We start from the raw sequence: 24,081 nt of genomic DNA, 5'->3' as shown, positions 1-24,081 counted from the left end.
GTCCGGACAGGCCGGAGCTGCCTGGCCAGCCGCGCTTCGGCCGGGGGTGCGCCGGTCCCGCGGGGCGGGGCGGGCCGGGGCGGCGGGCAGCTTCCCCCGCCCCGGCCGGGGAAACGGCCGGGCAAACGCCGGCCCCGGGCCCCGGGGGGCACCGGGGCGGCGGGTGGGAGAGACGGGCCCCGGCTGCTCGGAGCCCCCGGGAGCCCTGGTACCGGCTTCGCCAGGGCTTGGCTCCAGCCCCCGGTGTCCCGTCATCTTCCGCAGCGAGCGGCCGGGCGAGCGGGCAGCCGCGTTGCCTCTTGCCCATCGCGGGGTAGATGAACCCGTTAGCAGTCGTGCGTCAAATCCTTCTGAAACAAAATCTCGCGACTGCCATCTCTCCGTTTGCTATATTTGAACAGGCCGGAAGATTGTCTAAATGTGTCTCGTGGACGGTTTGCAACGCGAATTGTTTCCTGCCTTTAAAAAAAAAAAGAAGTCGTGGTTTAAAGATATCTGGCAAGTTTATTACAATGAAGCGTCACGTTCCTCAAGTCATCAAAAGAACAATTTTTAGCAATGAATGGTTTCCAGCATTCACCGTTCAGAAATGTTGCGCGGTGTGATTTTGTTTTAAATAAAACAAATAGAAAAAGCGTGCGCGTTTGATCTGCCCGCCATTCCTGGGTGTTCGAAGCGGGATTCCTGCTCTCTGGCTGAGGTCCTGAGCTCGCTCTCAATACCTCTGCGCTTGTGACCGCACAGGTTGCTACCCGGAGTTGCTCTCCGTTGGGTAGCTAAAGCGGCCGTTGTGAGTGCCCCCTACAGAATTGCCCCCTCCCTCTCGCTTGGTAGCATAGCAAGTTGTTTCACTGAGTACTATGGAATATATATCAAAATGGTGGGGGGTGGGGGGTGTATCAGAAATGGGCTAAACGTACTGAGAAAAGTGCATTTAGAATTGGGCTCCCACGTGGTGGTCTCGTAAAATTGTAAGCATTGTTTTTTCTGTGAATGTATCGTAACATTTTTGATGTTTTAATTTGTTCTCATCTTTTTTTTTTTTTTTTTTTCTTTTTCTTCCCTACTCAGCTCTTGCCCCTGTTCTTTGCCTCTGGTTTTGTTGGTGAGGATATCACAGTGATGTCTGCATTCAACCTGCTGCATTTGGTGACAAAGAGCCAGCCAGTGGCCCTGCGAGCCTGTGGGCTTCCCTCAGGTTGAATGGGTGCTGCTTGTTGTGTCATGCGTAATGAAGGCCCTTTTAGGAATGGGTGTCTCTGCTGCAGGAAACGATGTGCTATGGGTTGCTCTGGTTTGTTTAAATTTTCCTTTGAGCCAGAAGTTTGTTTGGGTTTTTTTTTTTGTTGTTGTTGTAAAAGTCAGTGGCTTCAGTAAAGGTTTTCATATCCGAGATTTTAGTATGCTTGGAAATTATGTCTGTCTGCCTTGTCCCACATATTCTCTCTTAAATTTTATATTATTTTCCTCATTCGTGGCAAAACCAGTGGAATTAAACTGAAAAAAATTTATTAAATGCCATTCATAATTTTTTTAAAAAGATGCATAAAAGAATTTAGCATATCAATTGCTATTAAATCATAGGACTTAAAAGTATTTTCCAAAATCTTTAGCAGTATACTATATTTACAGTGCATGTGCCCCTTTTTACGTTTTTATTGTAAATCAAATATGTTGCACTGAAAATTATGTACAAAAAGTGCGCAGAATTTAAAACTTAATTCTTTCATTCCTCTGACAGCATGTTCTTCAGTTACATGACACTTCTCTAAATAAATAAATGGAAACATGCAATTTAATGCCCAGATGCAGCTGCACTTTTCATGTAAGGTCCAGGCTCGGCTGTTAGGCCTGTGAAGGGTGCCATAAGACCCCATCTCCATGAATTGGTTGTTCATGAAAACCTTGGACCCAAGTATTTTGTGTTGTATCACTTAACAGCAACAGTATCTGTAATGTCTGCATAGTAATGTCAGTGTGCATGGTTATGTGGAAGAAAATAAAAGCTGCACTGAGCTAATTTTGAACATTACTACGAATTTTCTTGACACCCAAATAAAAAAGATACAATCCTGGCTGATCAGTATTTGAAGCATCAAAAAAGAACCAGCCTGGGTGTTTGTACTACACCCACAACTGGTTCATAAGCGTGCAAAATGTTACGAACGCTTTTTCCCAGAGCTGGACTTAACAAGCATATGGAGGTGATGTTTTAAAGATTTTTTTCAGTGATAAGACATCAGTTTTCAAGCTGATGGATTTTTCTAGAGCTGATTACACTTTATTTGAACGAAATCTGAGTCCAATTTTTGCAGCATTTGTGTTCTGTTTCCCCCCACATGTGCACAGAACTCCCATTAACCTAGATAGGACCTGCAAACACATATTGAGGAAGAGAGAGAATAGCCCACATTGTGTCAGCCTGACCTTGGTTTCCTGTTATATTTGCTGCTGAGCCAGATTTAAAATCCTAAAAATACAGGGTAAGCAAATTTCCTTGGCCCTTATTATGCACCTTTTGATGTGTGCTAGTATTGCTGGTGTCTGCCTTAAAATGGGGGCACTCAGTCTTCTGGCCATTTTGTTCCTGATCTGAAAAGGAGATCTCAAAGTTGGTCACCTAGAAACGCAGCCTGTGGGAGGTTTTGCTATTGCGTACCTGTCTGCAAAGCATTACGTTAGCTATTTTGTCAAATTGTTTTTCTGGCATAATCCAGTAGTCACATTTTGGAATAAAAAGCTCATAACGCTACTATTTATTCCTGTCCCTTTGATCCATAACTGTGCAAACATTAATAGAGTGAGTTCCACTGACTGGCTACTTTATAGAGAGAGATATAGAGAGATATTTATGTATAATAAACCCAAATTCATCTGCTAACAGTGGAATAATATACAATCACATATCTCACATATTTTAAGAGTAATCTAAATTCCCCAGATGCTTATAGCTTAATGTAGGCTTGCTTTGCCTTTGGTTTGGTTTTTTGTGTGTGGTGTATTGAGGGGGTTGCAAGTAAATGGTATAGCATGTATCAAACTAAACATGGGAACGAGATCTAGAGCCAACATCTGCTTAAATGCCACAATGCACTGTGACTTTAACTTTTGAAAATACAGAAAAGACCCCAAGTTCTCCTGAGTTTTTTTATAACATAACACTTTGAGTTAGTGCTTTTCCTATCACCCAGTTCTGTACGAATTGCAGCCATGCAACCATACCGCCGTGCTGTCTGCCCACCGAGTCTGGAATGGTGTGGAGTTTGGTCTTCTTCTAATTCAGTGGCAAATTCCATACAGAAGGAGACTTTCTAACCTTCTGGAACCCCTGCCCGCTCAGCGTAAGGGAGCAAAGTGCCAGCAGAGCTGTAAATCGGGCTTTCAAACACAGTTTTAAACTCCATGCAGTTAAATATTTGCAGGACAAGGACTTGAGTGAAAGTATCATTTTGATTTCTATGCTCGGAATGGTACCTCTGTCCTTCCTGTAAGGAACGAAGAATACAATGCAGTATTTACTTTAATATAAAGTTATAGTTGTAGATCAGAAATTAGTGATTTTTTTTTCCCCAAAAGTTAAAGGAATGAAACAAGGTTAGGAAGTATCTTAGAGTAGGGATGACGTTCTGTCTTTTCTTTGAAACGCTATTTTGTAAGCCTGTGCCAGTTGCACTGGATCAGTTGTGCTAGTGAAGTGTTTTTACTTGCTCGTTTTCTATTTGTATATTGGCACCTGGAGTGTGGATCTATTCTTCCAAATTGTATTTTGAAAATAGTTTTTCATCTGAAGTTAGGACTGAATGTTTTGATGCGTGCAAACCCAGTGCACGGTTTGCCCGTGACGTTTTTCATACCCGACATGGTGAAGTCAGAGTAAGAGCAGGCGCAGTCCCTGTAGATGGCACTAAGCATATGCTGCACTTTAGGAAAAGCTTCCCTTTTAGGAGTCATTCATACAGAAAGTACACCCTGAGACCTTATGAACATTTATTTACAAGTATTTTACGAAAAGCGTGAGCATTGGGAAAAATCACAACGATCTGTGCTCATACACCAACTACTTTCACATTGGTTAAAGGTTTCTTCATTGCAGTAGTGATTACAGCTCCGTTGTGTCTGTCGTGTGATGTTGAAGTGTCACTCCTTGAGCCCGCTTTGTTAGAGTTGAGTGCTCTAAATTTCTTTGGAGGTGCAGGATGCACTCAGCACCTGCCAGGATTTAGTTCACAGAAATTAAATCTTAAATAAAACAAACCCCAAACCACAACAACCCCCTCCAAAACTTCTAATGTAAACACTACTTCAGCTGCTTTAGTGCATACCAACAAGTAACCGATACAAGTCTGATACAAGTAACGATTATGCAGATTCCATGTACATATGTTTTCTGTAGCAGACCACCAAACTATAAAGTAAAAAGATAGCTTATTTTGCTTTGCTGTGTCTTTTAATTATTATGGGTTCTCATTTCTTAAAAAAATCCTTTATTTCTTTAACACTTTGAATGTTGTGCTGCTTACATCACATTTTTTGCATGAGATAATTTTGCTTTTCCTCTCCTGTAGATCAAAGAAAATTATGGTGCTTGTAAAATTAAGTAAAAGTAATGATGAAGAAATTGCAGGGGTAGACTTAGGGGTTTTTTTTCTGTATGAAATAATAAAAGTCCTAGATAATATTAAATTGTTGTGAAGTGTTTAATTACTAAAATAACTACTAGTAGGAAACCATACTTTTCTAGGCTTAGATTAAACTACAATACATCTGTATGAAGATGGTGCTGGGCATATGGTGCAAGTCTTTATTAAGTAAATATCTATAGTATAGTTTCTCATAACTTGTTTTATTAAATATTTGTTAATTCCAAGTTTAAGTATAATGTCTTTTCATAAAATTGAAATGAATAGCTAGTGAACAGAAAATTACTGGGTCTCAAAATTGGATTTTTAGCAGTACTGTGTTAACATAAAGGATTACTTTTAGGAGCAGATCTTGCAAACAGTTACATGCATGAGTTATTCATATGCATTTGTCCCTCTGAACTCTTAGACTGCTCATGTCAGTGAAATTATCTGTGTGTGTAGTGTTTGCCAGATCTGGCTTTCACAACGAAAAGTCTAGAAAAGATCTTAGTCTCTTGTGTTCAAAGTACTGTAGTTGCTGTCAAGCTTTGTGTGACTTAAGTATGTCTAAACGTTTCATATTGTATGTTTCTATGTTCAGAGATATAATTTCCATAATGTATAACTTTCCCATAGCTTTCTGTAATGTGTATCACCAAAGATGTACTACTACAGATGTCTGTTCACGTGATCCGAAAGAAAATAATACTGATACGTTGTCTAGCAAAAACCACCTGTATGGCTATGGTTAAATGCCTGTCAATGTTTTCATTATAAATTCTTATTTTCTGGGGTTTATATCTTGAACATAAAAATTTGCTCTGGGTTTAAATATGTCATACAAGGTCTCAGCTGGATGTACTTGTTCCTCAGAGCTGGTTGGGGGGCAAAAATTAAAACTCATTTCTATGAAGCTAAATTAAAAAAAAAAAGGCAAATATCAATTTGGAACAAAAATACATTTTTAAACTTAAAATCCAGTCTTACAAATTACCTAGTTTACTACCTCCCAGCAGTTATGAGGAATTTGATAAATGCTTGAGAAGAGTCTTGGAAACAAGCAGTATGTGAGCACAATAGTAAACAGCATGTGAAGCTGTTCACGTGCCATTATTATATAAATGTCTGTGTGTATGTCTGCCTCCTAGTCATATGATAGTCGAATGCTGTATTATCATAATAGAGCATAACATTATCCTATTTTTGGAATGGCTTGAAAATGGGTTTTAAAAATTACCTTTCTATATAGCTGTATATTCAATGTTATTCTGTATTTACAAATGTTTCTTTTGTACAATAGTATTCAGTCTAGAATGTCTTACTTAATACAGTTTAGAATGAAATGTATTTGTAGATATCCTGTTGGGAGTAATACTCTTACTGCGCCTGATGCTTGCAAAACTTGGGATCATAAAGAAGACCAGAAACCCTTTGTTAATGTACCCTTTTGGTTTGTACCCTAGGGTTTGTACCCTGTTTTTTCACCCTTCTGAACTCCTCATTTTGGCGGAGTTTTGCACTCTCTCTCACCTGCTCAATAGACAGAAGGCGCTTGTCCCTGCCTTCTCGGGGTGGAGGCTCCTCAGTGACTCTGGCACTGAGTAGCACAGGGATGATGACATGTTTCTTGTGCTCCCAGACGGTGCACAGAGCCAGTTCCTTAATGTGTTCCCTGACGGATCTCTTAAGGTCATTTGCATTCCCTTCCTGCTCCCATAAAGGACCCACCACAAGCCATTTCTATCCTTCTTGCAGGAATGTTTTAATTCTGGGAGCTCATAAATTTCCCACGTTCCATTCCTGTGCCCTCTGCGGCTCAGGCTTACTGCATTTTCTGCTTAGTTGGATATGGAAAAGATGAAGTTTCAGCACTAACGGTGTTCCTGTGTTTTAAAGTTTCCCATGAAAAGCTACTTTTTTAGTTACTGGCCTGTGTGCTGAGAAGTCCTTTAAGGACTGCCTTCACTTTTTTTCCTTCAATTAAAAGCAACCCTTGGCTTTGTCCTTTCTCTGAGGAGCACATGATGAAGGTTGCAGAGAAGAATGTGATGTAAAGGGGAGATGACAGCACACAAAAAGGAAGATTTTGTATATGGCTAAGCTGAGGGAGGGCAAGCAAGAAAAGGTGCAAGATGGAAATGTGAATGCTAAAGTCAGTAAGAGTATGTTGGGAAGTGATGGAAGAGATGATCCAGCCAGTCACTTAGGGGATGTGTGAGCTTGGAATTTGATGGTACCTTGAATGGGTCTAGGGTGTGGACCGGGAGTCAGCACCAGAGACACGAACGTGACCATGACTTAGCTGTTAGGTTAACCACAGCTTGCTACAGCACAGATCGTGATGTGGGGGAAAACGAGTGGAGAGGAATTGTGTCCCAGAGATGGCTAAGAAGCAGACAATGTTTGTTCTTAGTGACAAGCTAAACATGTGTCTCACCTTGTGGTTTCCTTCAGAAGAAGCTGTGTTGGGAAGGGGCGCCTGGCTGGCATACGAAGGTGCCCCCTGCTCCCGCTGGAGGAGAGGTTCTTGGGGGACGGTAGCTGCTGGCAGCCCAGGTCCAGCACTGGCAGCTTTGTGCACTGCAGGTAAGAACTCCCTGCTCAGTGCTCTGGCCTGGGTCAAGGAGTCCCGAGGAGAGCAGAGCAGGGAAGGGCTCGACCGAGTCCTCTTAAAGCCCTTTTATAGGGCTTGACCCCATCTTCCTGACCCATAAGACATGGCTGAATTTTACAGAAACATAGGGAAGCCCAGAAGGCCCACTAGGGAGAGAAGTTGGCGGTTACTAACCTTTTTGGCTCTTTCTCTACCTTTAGTCCTGAAGCAGGTTGAGAGGGGAGGGGGCTACAGTGTTTTCTGACGTGGCCATAGCAGAGCAACAGCTGGAGCACAGCGTGTTCCAGCTGCTCCTGTCCTCACGCTGGGTACGTCCTTCAGTGCCTGGAGATGTGGGATGAAAGGCCACAGAGCAGGCTGTGCCTGTTTGCGTCTTTGCTAAAAGGGTTCCTGCACAGCTGGAGACAGCCTGAGTTTTGCAGGCAGTTAGATCTGGGCTGTTGTGGGGAATTGGAGGCGAAGAAAGACCTCCCCCCACCCCGCTCCTTTCCTCCACCCCCACCCCCTATCCCAAGTATAGATTGCGGCACCTTGATTCTTGAAACGCAGTGCTCACTTCACAGGCCACACATCACTATTGTGGAGGAAGCAGCAGGAGGATTTAGCAACAGCCTGAATGCCACAATAAGCTACACACCACTGCGGTAACCGCTGGCAAATTGCTGACTTTAATTGTTTCTGCTGCAGGGTTAAACCTTTATTAAAGCTGTGTGAATAAACTTATTTTGATGGCTTACTGAAATATTTTAAATGCAAAAGGTAGCATAAAGCACTCTTACTAAATTCAGCTTAATTCTGCTGTTAATAAAATGCCTTTCCATATGTTGTGCACCCTTTTATTGATCGTGACAGAAGTCTACTGACCAGATACAGAGTGCTCAGTGTCTCTGCCTTTCTTGTTTGTAATTTAAACAAATGTAGTGCATGTGAAAGGTGCTAGGATCATATCAGCAAAACAAAAGTCTCTTTATCTGTTAGGGAGAGAGGAAGAGAAATCCATCATTATAAGTGCTCCCCCCTCCACTTCTGTTCCAATAGATCTTGATCTTGTCTTGCCTGGTTTGCATCCAAGAGTAAGGCAAATAGGTCAGCTGCCCCATGCACTCTGTCTTTGGCCATCTCAGCAGAAAGGGTAACAAAAATGGCAGTTTATAATGTAATGAGCTTTTGCTCCACTTAATTGAAGGTGCTTCTATTCACCAGCCTCTGCTGAGCAGCCACATGCTGCCATTGCTATAGTACTGGTGAAGATGACACCTCAGAAAGCCCCGGCAGAAGCTGCCTTCACCTCCACCGGCCAGCGCAGGGTGGTGATGGAGTCCTCAAGGCTTATAATTTGGAGAGGCTGTGAGACCAAGACTGTGGCTGGTAGTGACATCTATTTCATTAACGTGAGATAAGGAAGTAAAGTAGACATCCCTGGAGAGGACAAATGGACCTGCTTTTCTTTCCCCCTTCCCCACTACGCAAAACACTTCCATCTTTTGTTAAATGTTTTTTACATTCGTGGGGAGGGGAGGCAGCTTCAGATTTCTTCTCCAGGGAACGTCTCTTCGGCTTGCGTGGCTACTTCAGCCATGTAACCTGCCGCAAAGACGCTTGCAGACCTGCGGAAACAGCAAGGCAGCTTCCGTTCCCATAGATGCTGTCTGGACTGGGACCACTGGGGTTTCAGTACCACTTTCTTTGAAAAGAAAACGAGTGCACAGAGGAGATGCATTAGTTGGGAGTTTGGGCATTTTTTTTTTTAGTGCTTGAGAAACTTACTGTCTTACATGGGAGATCTCTGATGGTGACTCAAAATATATACATTTATACAAAACATGAGCCATGCTGATGACCAGGTGGAAAAAATAAATGTGATAGCTCTTGTTTCTTGGTTGCACGGGAAGCTTGCAAATTTGCAAAGAAAGGGCTTGCCTTCCCTTGTGGCCATGTGACCCTCCTGGGTGTCCAAATAAAGAATTTTTTTTAAAGACAGTTAATTTTGGGGTGGTGTTCTTTTAAGATAGAACCTGGCTTTGACCCAAAATTGTAACTGTTGTCCTGGTACCCCGGCTTTTGGATTTTTAACGCACAATATAGTGGAAATGGTCTTCGCCCCATTACTCCTAATGCTTGCATGAAACTGCAAATGGTATTTCAACAGCGGGTGGGAGTTAGCTACCTACAGCAAGAAAGCAAAGGAGCCATCCCTCAGAGAAGAAACACAGATCTGTTTTTCAATGTGTAAAACATTTACAGGGTTTTTTTAATGATGAAGTTTGGATTTTACTTAAACTTGACCTCCCAACATTTCAGAGTTCTTTTGCAGCATCTATCCTAGTCAGCAGCATGCTTAGGTAATTTAAAATGGCTTGTGATGGGGTTATGAAAACATCTATCATGTCAAATACAGGTTTTGTAAAACAGTGTTTTCCAGCTTGTAAGCCAGTAGAACTGTTTGCATTGATTTGCATTTTCAAGAGTTGTTCTTTTTTAAACTAGATGAGCAGTTCCTGCCTTGTTTGCAGTGAGAGGGCACTGTGGCATTCTCCCAAGGCTGCAGACTAGAGGCTGCAGAGAACAGACTAAACAGAAGTGAGAGTTGTGTGTTTGTTTGCCTTTTCCTAAGCAGAGAGAGAGGCGAAACTGTAAACAAGAGGCATAAACTGTGTAAATGAAATTTGAAATAATAAAAATGAGAGATTCCACTTTTAATAATACGGAGTATTAGCGATAGCATATGTGAGGATATTTATTTAAAGAAATGTATGCAAATATTTTTTAACCTTGCAGGATTCCTGTTAACGTCAGTTTGAGATAATTTACCGTCGATGACTAAGGTATGACCCACTTATGAAGGGACAGGCTTTGGGAAGCAGAGAGATGTATACTTAGAGCCAGATCCTGTAATCTGATGTACATTTGTAGACCTTTAAGTAGTTGTTGGAGCTATGCATGTTCCCAAGGGTCTGCCCACACAGGTCACATTGCAGGATTGGGGCTGGGGTGGTATATGAATAATAAAATGTGCTGGAAGGCCCCTAAAAAACTGCTTGGGCATATTAAAAGAAGTAGTACTGAAAACTAGAAGCCCAATTTATTATATGGCTGTGCTCCACTGGAACGTTTGATCTTGCTGTATTTAATTCAGGAAGTCTTAATGGTATGTGCTCAGTGCATGACTGTAATGTCCATTAATGCTAGTGGAACATAAGCATACGTAAAAGGGGGAAAATGTATGCTGTGTCTTCCACACAGCTGAAATGTTAATTTCAGGGGTAGAAAGCAACAAAACGTAAGAGAAAATCATTAGAATGGTTCAAAAGACTATTTGAAGAAGGAAGGCCATCGAGCAAAATGCCAACATATTTCAGGGCACGTCAGAGACTAATCGCCACCCTCCGGCATGCTGGAGCAGGTGAAGGGCTGAGTGGTGAGGAGTAACGGTCTGCTAACTTCTGTCCATCTGTCTGGACATATCTCGTTGCTAGTTTTCTTGTGATTGCTTATATGGAAGGAAATGGCACATGCCTGCGTTATGAACCACAGATTTGAAAAGGTCAATTGAAATTGGAATTCTTACGTGAGGCGAGATGCTTAATGTCTTCATTATCAGGTCAGCACCCAGAAAATACTTTCTGTTCACTTCATTCGTACAGAGGAGGACTCCAGCGCTGAACTCTGAAATGTCTGTAGTCTGCAGGTGAATAGTAAATGGCAGTGTGCATTGCATTGCTTTTCAGAAAAGCCATTCCTAAGCACAGGAATGCCGTGGAGGCTCCAAAAGGGTTTCTGTTGGTGTTTGTTCCACCTTCCTCAGCTTTTTTTTTTTATGTTTATGCATTAAGATTTGTGACCCTGGGCTTTTCTTTGCAAAGCCTTCCATCCTGCTGCAGGACCTGAACAGCTTTTAGCACCGCTGTCACTGATGGCAGAAGGCTGATGGCGCGTCGCCTCACGTGGGAATGCCGGTGCCTGTTTGTGGAGCAGTTGCCTGCGCACTGCTCCTCTAAGGAGCACCCACCCCGACCCAGGCACCGAGGTGTGCCGATGGGAGAGATTTCATCTGGCCTCCAGTCCTGCAGTGGAATGTAAAGGGAATTTTGTCTGCCCGTGTAGGCCGGCGTTTGCCAGTCCTAACAGCGGGATCTAGCTGGAGTTAGGAACATAGCTGTCCCGGGCTCTTCTAAAAGTCATTGCTGAGAGCATCACATCCAAAAAGCAAGTGAGATCCACTCCAGAGTCCTAACATAGATCCAGTGAATCCAGACTCTGTTATTCTCACAGTGTATTTAATTTAGTCTCACCTTTAATGTAATCACACTGATGTCATGCTGTTTGTAAAACTGATGACCTTTTTTCTCTTCTGCCTTGAACTGTGTAATTTGCGAATGAACTGTGAGCCTGCCTTTATGCCTGAGTTGCTGAAGAAGTTTGTTGCCTGTGTGGGAACCCTTTCCACAGCCCATACCTGGTCCTGTCTTTGGGCAACCAGACTGAGGAAGGTGGTCAGCCTGCACCTTTGTTCTCTGCTTTAATAACGAGTTTGGTAACAGCTGCATTACTAGTGGCAGTTTCTGTCATATTGGGCATATATTTGTGTAGCTTTATGTTGTCCCCTCCCAAGATACAGTCAGTTGGCTTGAATGGTGCAGACATCTCATATATGCCGTAAAGGAACAGCTGAAAAAAATGGAAGCAGCCACCCTTGTACTGCAAGTTGAGCACTTTTGTCCCCCTTGCATGTAATTTTTTTCCTAACCGGAGGACTGTATTCCTAGAATCTCATCCAGTAATTTTCAGGATTCATTGCATTTTATTAAGGCTTGTAGGCTAGCCCTGTTTCAGATAATGTATCCTTACATCCTCTGCAGTCAGGGGTGAGTCTTGCTTTGCCTCCTTGGCTCTTTGGCAATACGGAAATAATGCAGTCAATTTACTGAGGTTTGTTTTTTTAGTTGTTGTTGCTAGCAGTTACATAATAAGTGCAATTAATTGAATAGGGCTGTTCTTGAATGCTGAGGGCTGGACCAAGAGATTTCTTTTATGATTTGTAGTGCAACTATAGCTTTTTGCTGATGTATACTCCATTAAATTACAAACCTGGAGAGTCCTTTGTTGGGGTAGGTTGCAGTTTACCCCAGTGCAGTTTGGCAAAATTCTCCTGTAGACATAAATACTTCTCTGTGTTGTAAAACACGCAGTTAATTATTAGAAACAATAGGGAAAAAAATCTTTCATAACACACTTCCTACTTCTGATCTATGTCATGGCTCAAGTGGCATATAGAAATTTTCTTGTGCATATGGTGAGCCCATTGATTGAAGAACACTAAATTTCTGAAATAGATGAAAAATTATTCAAGGAGACTAAAGAGGGAATACTGACCATTCTTTACAACATTCAGTATTTTCTCTGACTTTTCCCAAAGTGAAGTTACGCTTAGTTTGCTTTTTTGCAACATCTAAAGAGCAAATAGAATTTTTTAAAAGAGTAATTGGTAGATACTTTTAAAAGTGAAGAGGTGTTGGTTTGTAAGAGTCTTTGCTGCTCTCTAGACTACTTTTTCATACTGAAATTGTAGATGAAAGACCGTATCTCAAACAGTTTCTTTCTGAGCTGCGTAATGCAACGTAACAATAGCTATTTATATAATGCATATGCTTCCTTTCCCTGTTAGCTATACTTTGAAAGACTTATTAGTCCTAGAGGCCTGCACGTTCGGAGAATAAAAACCTCCAACGTTTGACATCTTTAAATAAGCAACCAAATGTTATGAAGAACAAACCTCACTTACAGTTAGGAAACAATATTTACATTTAAGGTTGAAAAGCCAGGATGTAGGAAAATTTTGCTAATTTGGAAGGTGACCTTTAAGTGCACCAAAACCAAATAATTTGTAAGCTATGGCACAGGGCACATTCTTGCAAAATTTGTGTGAATGCTGCTTTAGTGGTTCTTGAAAGACAAACAAAGAGACCTGGAATGAAATCTTTATCCCTCTCCCAAATAAGATTGAAGCTAACAAAGGCATACAGCAGCGCTCTTTCAAAGCTTGCCATTAAAACGAAGGCTCTGCAGCACAGCTAATGAGATGGCTCAGAGTGGAAAACAATCTGTTTTTAAGAATGTTTAGATCAAAAGTAATTTCTAATCTATGAAATAAAGTCGCTTTTCAATACCTTTCTTTCACTAGTAAAGCTTTTTATGTTTGCACTATTTACTTCAATCAGATGTTTTCAATTTTACTTTTTTCTTCCTGAAAATACTTCCTAGGGTTAGTCGGTAGTGACCAACAGCATTATTCTTTTTCTCTCTCCCCTATTCACCCACCCCCACACATTAAAAAAATGAGAAAAGGAGAGGGGGAGGAAGAAAGAAACATCTTTTCTTAAATGATTTGCAAGCATCTGTGCTGTAAGCTAGTTTTTATGAACACTCCTTAGTAATGACTCAAGGTAAAAAAGCAGAAAAGCATCCAATGTTAGGAAATTGCAATCCAATACCATGTAATTTAAACCTGCCATTGCCTCTCCTGTACTAAATGACATACAGATGGGTAGCTCTGTTCCCTCTACTTTGGGAACACAATTGGTCTTTTTATGAGTGTATATACATTACTAGTAAAAAATATTTTTGTCGGGACTGTTTATTTCTAATTGTACCATATTTTAATTACTGTCATAATTAGAGTGCTTTTTCCGAGCTGTATTTTGTCAGCTAATTTTTGCAAGTGATTATCAAAGTTATTTGAATATTTGGCAATTTCTGTTACTACTTTGGGAGTTTTCATTCTCAAAAGCAACCTTACTGTTGTTTTTTTTCATGATGTGAATTTTTGCACTACACAAATGGTTTTTTTCAGTAATCCTTATGTACTCCTTGGATTTTCTGTGTGAATGAAGCAAAGCGTAAGATGAGATTTTCAAAGGAGGGTAATTTCAATAGCAACCCTAATTTTTACGACAAGTTTATCGTTGAACCTTGTACAGCTTTGTTCATAAAGAAATTACTTGCTCCTCAGGGCTCCTATTCTAGTGCTTCAACAGTGAAAAAATACAATGGTTAATGTTATAAAGTAAAAGGACAAGGATGCAACTAGAAGTTAAATCAACCTTATTGGAATTCTAAAGATTCAGAATTGTTTTTCAGCTACTTTCAAGGGTAATGAAATTGTTGGATGTTGTGGCTGAACATCATATGCCCATTACCGTAAGTCTCCAATATAGATGTCTTGTAAAGAACGTTTCAGCTGTAGTTGGGGTTTTTTTGCAGATTTTTTTTTTTAACGGTGGGAAAAATGTTACTTTCTTGTGAATGATTGTGTGCGCAACAGTTTAGTGTATAACACACCAAAGGGCTTTGGCTGTAGCACATTGTCACTGCTCCAGTGGAATCACCTGGCTCTTGAGCAAAATTCTTTTTTAAACTTGGATTTGAAGAAATAATCAGCTGCAGTTCAGCTGAGCCATTCTTCGTGCATTAGGGACCGGTCTGGTCATTGACAAGTGTATGCAGAAGCTATGCTGTGGCCGTCTGCCAAAGCAATTATTCAGGATTTAAGCTAAAAAGGCTCCTTCTCCATATCCTCTCCCTTTGCAGGGTCATGTAGGGATAAAAAGGACTGTAAGGTGGTCTTTTCCCAGGAGGAGCTGAGGAAGCGGCTGACACCCTTGCAGTACCATGTCACTCAGGAGAAGGGGACTGAAAGGTAAGGCAGGACGAAGGAAACGCAGTCCTCCAAACACAGGCATCTTTCTTCTCCCCCTCCTCTTACTGGTGCTTCCTCACCTTCCCCACCAGGTTGTGTTCTCCCCCCCCCGCCCCAGGATTTCTGCACTTGTTTACTAACCCCTACAAATTAACACCACTGCAAAGACAAGCATCTGCAGCGCGGGGGCCGAGGCCAGGGGTCTTGTGTGACTTTTTCTTTTAATGAACGCTGCATGTCTTATAAAGTCACCGGGCTCATGTTTAGAGTCTGTTTTTAGTTTACTACAAAATGTGTGGAAGTAATAGCGGTTTAGGTACACTTTTTTTGGAAGACATCTCAGTAAGCAGAACCACGAGGGAAATGGCCCCGTGCCAGGAGGCTGGAGTTTTGAAGGTGGCCATTGTAAGTATAGACCTTTTGGCTGCAGAAAGAAGGTAGCATAATTTAGTCCTTTTCCACCCCACTCCAATTTCTTTTTGAAGCACATGTGGAGAAGGTATTTATTGGCTCATTTGTGGTTGGAATGTCAAAAATTTTCAATAACTGCCCTCACATGGCTTTAGTCACTGGAAGCCAGCCCCGAGTCCTGGAGGAAAAAAAAAAAACCGGGACTTGCTTCCAAGACTGTTTTTAGTGAATAAAGTCTCTCTCTCAGCTGATTCCAGCATGAAGGTAACTTGCCAAGGCCTAGCCGTTTTTTGTTGTCTAATTTATACCACTGAGCTTGGCATAAGGCCCTGGCTTTACCTCTGCTCCGAACGTACTAATGATGTAACTGCTTGTTTTCATCCGTGACCTGAAAGGGCTCTCTCCACCGCACGTGGGGTCCCGCTTAATCGGCAGCACTCTTCCTGACGGCGCGTACCGGGGGCTGAATTCGCTGCGGTCCCCCCCTCCGCCCCGGCCCCCTTCTTCCTCCCGCCGCCCCGGAGGGGCCGGGGGCCGGGCGGTGGCCTCTGCCGGGGGGCCTGCCTTCCCCCCGGCCCTCCTCGCTCTTGTGTATGGGACCAACAACGTGATTTAATGCACACAAACAATCGGAGATTAGGTCATTCTTAAAAATCCTGTTTATAAAAAAAAATTGGACCTCATAAAAAGGGTGAAAGGATAATAAAAACAAGCTGCCGAGCACATAGGCTTTTTGTTGGGCCAGCGCAGCTGATTCGTATTAGATGAATGACCTCCTAGCCTTTTAGATTGTTAACTTAGAAAAATATTCCCTTAAAGCTGTAATATTGCTTTTCAACTAAAAATATAAGGCGCGCACAGCTTGAAATCGTGGACCAATTATTTCATTTTCAGCTGCAATGCCTCTCCCGCCCGTCGCGGCCCGCCGGCCGCACGGCTGCGGGCGGCCGGCGCTTCGCACCTCCGCCGGAGCCCACCTGGCCCCGGGACAGGCCGAGAGGGGCGCGCCAGGCCGAGCTACGTGCCAAACGCCCGCGCTTGCAAAAACCGCGGCTTCGCTTGCCGAACGGGGGAAGGTTCCGGTTTCTCCCTCTTTGTTGCTGCTGTTGTTCTGTCCTTTGAACTGCGGGACAACTGGCTTCCTCTTGCATGATACGTAACACCTGAGGCACGCTAATGAGGACGTTCCCCTTTCCTGTGCCTGCTGTATTTGCTGCCCTTAATAAAAAACAACTGCCAACTTCTAAATCGTGGGGCTCTCCTGTAACATTTTGCTAGTCTTAGCTAATTTAATGATTTAGAAAAACCCAAATTCCTTTATTTATTTTTAAAATGTAGTGTTGTTGTTTTCCCAGTGCCTTTGAGGGGGAGTACACACATCATAAAGCTCAAGGAATATACAAATGTGTTGTTTGTGGGACTCCTTTATTCAAGTGAGTATGCTAAATACAGTTTTGAGATTTGTGTCTCTTAGTTTGTGTGCTGTGTTCCCGTATAATCTTGTGTATATTCCAGTGCTTACGTAACTGTATGAGATAATGTAAGTCATTCAAATTGATAGGGGGTAGGAGGGAAGCAATGTAAGTAATAATGCTATAGTAAAATCAGGCTTATTGTAAAGATAAAAAGTCTTAGTAAATAAATAAGATAGTAAGATAACATTCAGGTAAAATAGGTAATTTGACAGAAAAAAAGTAGTAATTTTTTTTTTTCATATGCAGCCATGCCAAGTAATTGTAACACAGTCTTTCACTGCGCTGATAGATACTGAGTTTTGGCTGTTAGCGTTGCTCACAGGTAGCTTTAAGATCCGGATCCTGGGTGGCGATGCTGCATCCATGCTACGGCATTGTATCTGATAATGGAGAAAAAAAAAAGTAGGTGCTTTTTTAGAATTCAAGCAGTTAAGAAAACAAGATCCAGGAAGACTGCATTACTTACTGAATTTTCATCCATCCCAATTAGCACACATGGAGAGCTGCTTTAGGAACTGAAGCAAGGATTAAGAAAGAAATAATAACTTTTGTGTCTTGCATGAAAAATACTCTTCAGAAGTACTGTGGGAATTACGGCCCTAAATTTGGTGCTAGAAGCAGTGCTGATTGAATTCTCTCAATCACTGCATTGTTCTGCACAGATTCAGTTGTTGTTTATGTGTTTTTTTCTTATTTCTGGCTGCCTGTGTTCATTCTGATGAAGAATTTCATTTTTTTGCTTGTTTTTTCACCCAGTTCACACTGACTCAGTCCCTCTCCCTTGAAGAGGTACCTTTACAGCAGCATGAAGCAGGATGGTCAGGATAGCGCTAATAATAGAGAAAATTGGGTCAGTAATAAGTTGATGTAGCTCCAGAATCACCAGATGTGGCAGTGATAGTTGTTCTCAAGAGACTGTCTGTAAAGATGAAAGCAGCACTTCATCTCTGTTATGTTTGATTCCTCTGTTAGGAGGATTATCTGCAGAAACTTCAGTAATAACATGAATCTTTTGAGTTGGAAAACTGATCGTTACGAACTCAGCCAAGGCAATATTCTCATGTCATGTGTTACTGTGGTGCTTAGCTTGGGGGTACAAAGTGGGGATCTAAAGTGTCCATAACCTGGTTTTCTACTCTGCCGTTCAGACATTCCCCTGCTTACTATAGCTAAATCTTTATGGGGGAAATCCTGGCCCTGTTGAAATCGATTCAGATTTGGCAAATGAATACAATGAAGCCAGGATTTCACCTTCTGCCTTCAGGACTGGCTTCCTTTCTATCGTCTGCTGGAGAAAGAGTAGGGTTTTTTGTGGGGTGAGATTTGGACAGCAGTAGTTCACATAAATGAATGTGAACAAGTTTCCAGTTACTTTCACAATCCATTTAATATGGGAAAAACCTGCAATATGAGACTTACCTGTGATTATCTCAAGTGTGCAGTATGCTTTGGCGTAGTCTTGACTTTTTTTGAATTAGTGAGTTGGATTTCTGTATGTGAAGTGAGCTATATGGAAATGTCCCTGTTTTCAGATTCTCTTTGAGACTCCCCATGGATTTTATGGGAGGAGAGAGAGGGAAAGAGGGAAGTTGTTTTTTATTTTGAATAAATCCCAGACCAGTGGGCACCTGAAAAAAACACCTTGCTGATTGTGTCCCAAGGCTGGACTGGCCTTAGCCCAATCTCCCCAAAGTCTTTGTGTTGCTTTGTGAGCTCTTGCCACCTCTGGTCTACATCAAATTCAGCCCGTTGTTCAGAAGTGGCTCACAAGGGTGGGAACAAATGGAGAGTCTGATAGGGGTCCATCTTCTTTTGTTTACTGACCCCAAAATGTCAGTATATAATGTCTTCCTCAACTAGGGAAGATGATACATTTCTGTATCTTGGTGACTGCTTCAGCCCAGACAGCTAAAAAAGTGGGAAGGAAACATAGATAAGAGAATGCAAAATGTATGCTATTTGCTAAATTTTTCCCACAGAGTGTAAATCACCAAAGTATTTTCTTAGGAGTAAGGTGGTAGTACAATCCAGTGGAAGTCCATTGCCCCATTTAAAATGCAAGTTGTTTGGGGGGGGAGGACCTGGTGTTCGTTTGTTTTTTTTTTTAATTTCCAGATAGTCATCTGAAAGTTACATTTCCATTTGTTTCTCATTGGGTGTCCATTAATTTTTTTTCTTTGTGTTGTTGTAATCTGTAAATATATATATTTGGACTATGGACCTGTCAGTTTAACCGGGAAGGAGACTGGAGCTTCAGCAGTAATATTAACAAACTTCAACTTTTAACATTTCTGATTTATGTTGTTTCATTACCATGTGATACATGAGGTCAGGGCACACATGAATTTTACACTCCAGATGAAAGACCTGGGTTTTGGTACGTCTTTAAAACAGAACTCTTGTCTCTATCACAGGAAAGATAAAAGAAACAATTAGGAATTTAACATCTCTTCATCTACCTACTTGTACTAGTGTTATGAGAAACCTCCCAAGCTTTATGGAGAACATGCTTTAACTTTTTCCACAATCAAAGGTGCCTCACACATAAAATCCACAATCATGCCGTTGAATCTAATTATTCCATCTCTGAACTTTCACGCCAGACAGTCTCCTACATCCCAGTACAGCTCCCTAAAGAAAGCAATAAATGAGAGAGACAATCTGAAGGACCTCCTTTTCTGCAAACCAGCCCTTATGTGGTTTTGCGTTACACTTAACTCCAATCTAGCTGCAGGCTTATGCTAAAAGAAGCAGCCCTGCTCCCCCCACCTTTATCTAGGGTGCTTTTTCATGGCTTCCCCTTCACTGGACCTCACCTGTTGTGGCTGGAGCATGTCTCAATGCAGCACACTGACCTGATAGAAAACTAATCAGCCAAAGAAAAAACCCTCATGCTTATCAACTGCACCTGCTCATGTTAATTTTTTGTGAGCCACGTTTATCATGGCTGGACAGCCTCTGCAGCAAGGTTGTGTATTTCTGTATCAGTTCACAGAGCCACCTGCACCACCTGAATCCTCAGCATCTTCTAAGGGCCAAGCGTATTTGCAGAATTGCACCTACATTAATTTTTCAAGGCATTTTTTGTACACTATGCAAAAATACCATTCTGTCCACAGCCATGGCAAGAGGAGCTTAGAATGGACCTGAGTGAAATCCACAACTGGCGCTATTGCCATAGGAGAGGAGCTATTCCATATTTAATAAACCACGGTCATGTCCTTTACCATATGCCGGACTGTGTGAGAAAGATGTGGTATAGATGGGAACTGGGAAGCCTGGGAGAATGATTTCCTTTTAAAAAAGAAATATTATTGTTGTGTCAGTTTCCAATTTTTAGGGCCAAGGAATGAATTGCCAAGTCTTCATAAATCACCCACTGCTGCCTTTATTGCTTCCTGGAAGGAATTCTTGGTAATGGCGTTGGCTGTTCTGAACTTGCGCTAGGAGAAATAGCAACACCCGTATTCATGTCATGTTTTCATTTGATTTTCGTTGAACTGTGTCAGGTCTTCTCAACATCTCTCAGGCATCCAAAAGCAAATTGTGAGAAAAGCAAAGCGTGGCTGGGCAATATTGCAGTGCCATTAGCATTGTACCACTCTTGTCTTCACAACACAAGGGAGGATTTCAGTCACCAGGCTAGACTATACAAGGAATTTCCTTGCCCCAGTGCTGAGTGCTTAATTAATGGTCTTTAAGCTTTCTTAATCTTGATATCCTTTGAGCAGGCCAAATGACAAACCAGCACTGGCTATCTGGCTAGGAGAGCCCATATGAAGTAACGGCTGTAGCATCTCTAATAACACCTAACAGAACTACTTGAGCAACTTCATCAGCCCTGACTGACTCTTAGTGTCCTCACAAAACTTTGTCAAAACTAGCAGCTTCTGTTTAATAACATTTGTTTGCAGTAAGTGGGCTCTCAACAGTGTAGGAATCATAGAATCATACTATTGTTTAGGTTGGAAAAGACCTTTAAGTTCCTTGAGTCCAACTGTTAACCTAGCACTGCTAAGTCCACCACTAAACCATGTCCCTAAGTGCCACATCTACATGTCTTTTTAATACCTCCAGGGATGGTGACACCACCACTTCCCTGGGCAGCCTGTTCCAATGCCTGACAACCCTTTTGGTGAAGAAATTTTTCCTAATATCCAATCTAAACCTCCCCTGGCACAACTTGAGGCCATTTCCTCTTGTCCTATCACTAGTTACTTGGGAGAAGAGACCGACCCCCACCTCGCTACAACCCCCTTTCAGGTAGTTGTAGAGAGCGATAAGGTCTCCCCTCAGCCTCCTCTTCTCCAGACTGAACAGCCCCAGCTCCCTCAGCCGCTCCTCATCAGACTTGTGCTCCAGGCCCTTCACCAACTCGGTTGCCCTTCTCTGGACACGCTCCAGCAACTCAATGTCTGTCTTGTGGTGAGGAGCCCAAAACCGAACACAGTATTTGAGGTGCGGCCTCACCAGTTCCCAGTACAGGGGGACGATCACTGCCCTAGTCTTGCTGGCCACACGATTTCTGACACAAGCCAGGATGCTGTTGGCCTTCTTGGCCACCTGGGCACATGGCCGGCTCAGTCAGTCAACAGGCAGTACTACCAAACAGTTCTCATCCAAACCCACATTTTTACTAGGTCTTGTGTAGATCCAAGAAGCTTGAGGATCTTAAAACTTGCAAGAGTTTCTGCAGTTTTTTGTGACTGTCCCGTGGAAAAGGCTGATGGAGTTAAAAATGAGTAAAGTTGTTATCACTGAGCATTGGTTTCTTCTTGCTTCATCATTTTTGGGTTGAAACCAGCTGTCGTTTTGAGTCTGCCGTGTCACTGCTGGATGACAGAGTGTTATGCACTCCTAATCATCTCACCAAAAATCAAGATGGCAGAGTGCTCATCTTCCTCGGAGCCATCTAGAATCTGGAGGTTTAACCCACCTCTGAGGATGACCATCGATACGAATACTGCAGTGCCTGCAGTAAAGTTGCTTTGTGAATACAGCCCGTGGCATCTTCACATCTGAATGTTCCTGAATGCCGAATCCACATCTAATCTTACCTGAATGCTGAAAATGTGCTAAGCTGTGTATAGCTTATCACAACTGTAGCATGGGGCCGTCGCTGGAACTTGACCTGGCAATTACTAATTTCTGTGGTGGTTTGGAACAGGACTTTGTCCTCCTGGTCCTCGAGCCCCTTGGACCAAAAATGGTATGATTCTGCCCTTGGGTGGAGCTGCTGGGCGGCTCTCGGGGAAAGGCTCCTTCCACTGGATGCTTGGCAAGTGTGGTGTAGAGGAGCCGCAGTCATTAAAGCAAATGATTCTGCACTCCTAATCGACTCATGGGTAGTTTTTAATATCCTCTAAATGGCAGCTTCTTGGCCGGTGCTGAATGTTCATTTCACTACCCTCATATAAGCAATGAAGTCTGGAAAGTTTTTTATGTTAAGGATTAGGAGAGCAAGAACAAGTTTGGAAAACAAAAACCACTTAATCTCGTTTTTTTCCTTGATTCACAAGCCACCTGGTCTTGTTTTTTCAGTAGATCAGCTCTGCTGTATTGAGCTGGTTGCTGCCCACAAATGTAGTAAGGCACTGTCTGAATTACTGCAGGCCAAGGTCACTGGCTGCGCAAGGAGCAAGTCTAATGAGACTGCCAGCTACAAGCCAATACAACAGCAAACCTGAGATTTCCTTTTGCTTGTGTTCTCCTGGTAATACCATCTCCAGCAGTGAAAACAAGTAGAGGAATATGTGGGATCTCGCAGTTTGCTAGGCAGAGGACATTTCAACAAGCATCTTTTCCAAAAGGCAAATACAGATGTAGATTTCCTAGGAGAAACGTGTTTGTTAGGATTCAAAAAACAAGGAAAAGGGAACTTGAAATGTAACATTTCAAATATTTCAATGTCTCATTGAGACAAGCCTGTGAAACTTTTATGATTTACTTATTGCTGAGCACTGCTGAATTGCAAATCCTTGTTGAAGGTACTTAGAAATAAGAGGAAATAAATTCAAAGATTTCCATAATCCTAGAGATATGTATAGATAACTTCCACTGATTTTACTAAGAATTTAATTGATATTTTCACTGTAAAATTTCAATGGATTCTCTGTAAACTTTTAAGTCTGATATGTAATTTCCCCTGTTTGAAATTCACCCTGCTTTGTATTGACTGTTCATCAGTCACCCTGCTTGGAAGAACTAATTTTCGCCTGGTCTTAACCTACCTTATGCTTTAGTATGTGTATGTATATACCTGACATAAAAATCGGGGAGGGTGGATTGTTATGGATTGTGACTACAGAAGCTGTAGATTTCTATATTTATCTGTTTAGAACTCTCACATTAAAATAAACTCTGGACAGAACTCACCCAGAGAATACTCGCTGACTAACATGATGTTAAAATGCTCTTGAATTTGGTTTTTCATCAATATGCAGAACAGAGATTGCCACAGCATCCATCAACAGTGAATCAATCTTTTTTCTGTAGTCAGGGAAAGCGAGATTAGAAATATGTCTTTAACTAGGCTTCCTAAGGAAGTAAGGCTTACAGCATCGTGCTGTCTATGTCAATCCTTTCCTAATAATAAAACTGTATCATTTAATCTACTTGCCAATTTCAGCCAAATTTGGCAGGGGAATAGCTATTAAACCTCAAAGATACTAAGTTCTTAAAACTTTCATGCAGTTGGGAGAGAGATCGCATTCAAGCCCTCTCTGACGGGAGACCTGAAAAAGAGTTCAACTATATTATTAGATTATACCAGATAATATTATTGTAAATAATATATATATTATTGTATTATAACAGAGAATCCACACGAGGGTAGAAGAGAGAGAGGCATTATGACCGTCCAGCTCTGGGAAGTACCTGCAAGTAGTTTTGCCACCTTAGACACCACAGGATCTGTCCCCTGGCCACAACGCAGCAGCAAGCCCAGCTTTGCTCCTTCTGCTGCCTGAGGAACTACTTGGTTCTTAACACTTGGGGGCTTCCCAAATTCTCTCGTGCTGCGAGTCTCAAATTCCTAGATAGTTACATCAGGTATTAATTTTTACATTGGAATACCGCTGCGTTTTTCTTTCTGGAAGCTTGCCTTGTTATTTGGAGCTTGGGCTCATGAGTAAGATCAGTGACCGCTTCCAAGTAGTGGTTTGCGTTTTCAGAAGGGCTATATCCATACTTGTAAATAAAATGGACAAAAGCCTCTTCTCTGGCCCTAAAGGCAAGTGACAAGACATGGCTTGTGTTTTCTAG

At 42.1% G+C, this 24,081-nt stretch overlaps 1 protein-coding gene across 7 annotated transcripts in view; it reads left to right on the top strand.

Moving 5' to 3' along the window:
* MSRB3 (methionine sulfoxide reductase B3) overlaps nt 1–24,081 on the top strand; it is an 86,217-nt gene that overhangs the window by 18,394 nt on the left and 43,742 nt on the right. For 2 of the 7 annotated variants that reach the window (XM_052774376.1, XM_052774380.1), the window contains exons 2-5: nt 1,072–1,198; nt 7,077–7,208; nt 14,824–14,932; nt 16,699–16,776. In XM_052774376.1, coding sequence (XP_052630336.1) covers nt 1,123–1,198; nt 7,077–7,208; nt 14,824–14,932; nt 16,699–16,776 — 395 coding nt within the window. In that variant the 5' untranslated portion in view covers nt 1,072–1,122. Of the gene's footprint in view, nt 1–322; nt 600–1,071; nt 1,199–7,076; nt 7,209–14,823; nt 14,933–16,698; nt 16,777–24,081 lie in introns of those variants that run through there. The other 5 variants (XM_052774377.1, XM_052774379.1, XM_052774378.1 and 2 more) reach the window with 5 other exon arrangements.

Source organism: Harpia harpyja, chromosome 23 (genome assembly GCF_026419915.1).
Source record: "Harpia harpyja isolate bHarHar1 chromosome 23, bHarHar1 primary haplotype, whole genome shotgun sequence".
NCBI lineage: Eukaryota > Metazoa > Chordata > Aves > Accipitriformes > Accipitridae > Harpia > Harpia harpyja.
The sequence above is the reverse complement of the archived record's forward strand: the minus strand, read 5'-3'. Positions and strand labels throughout refer to the sequence as shown.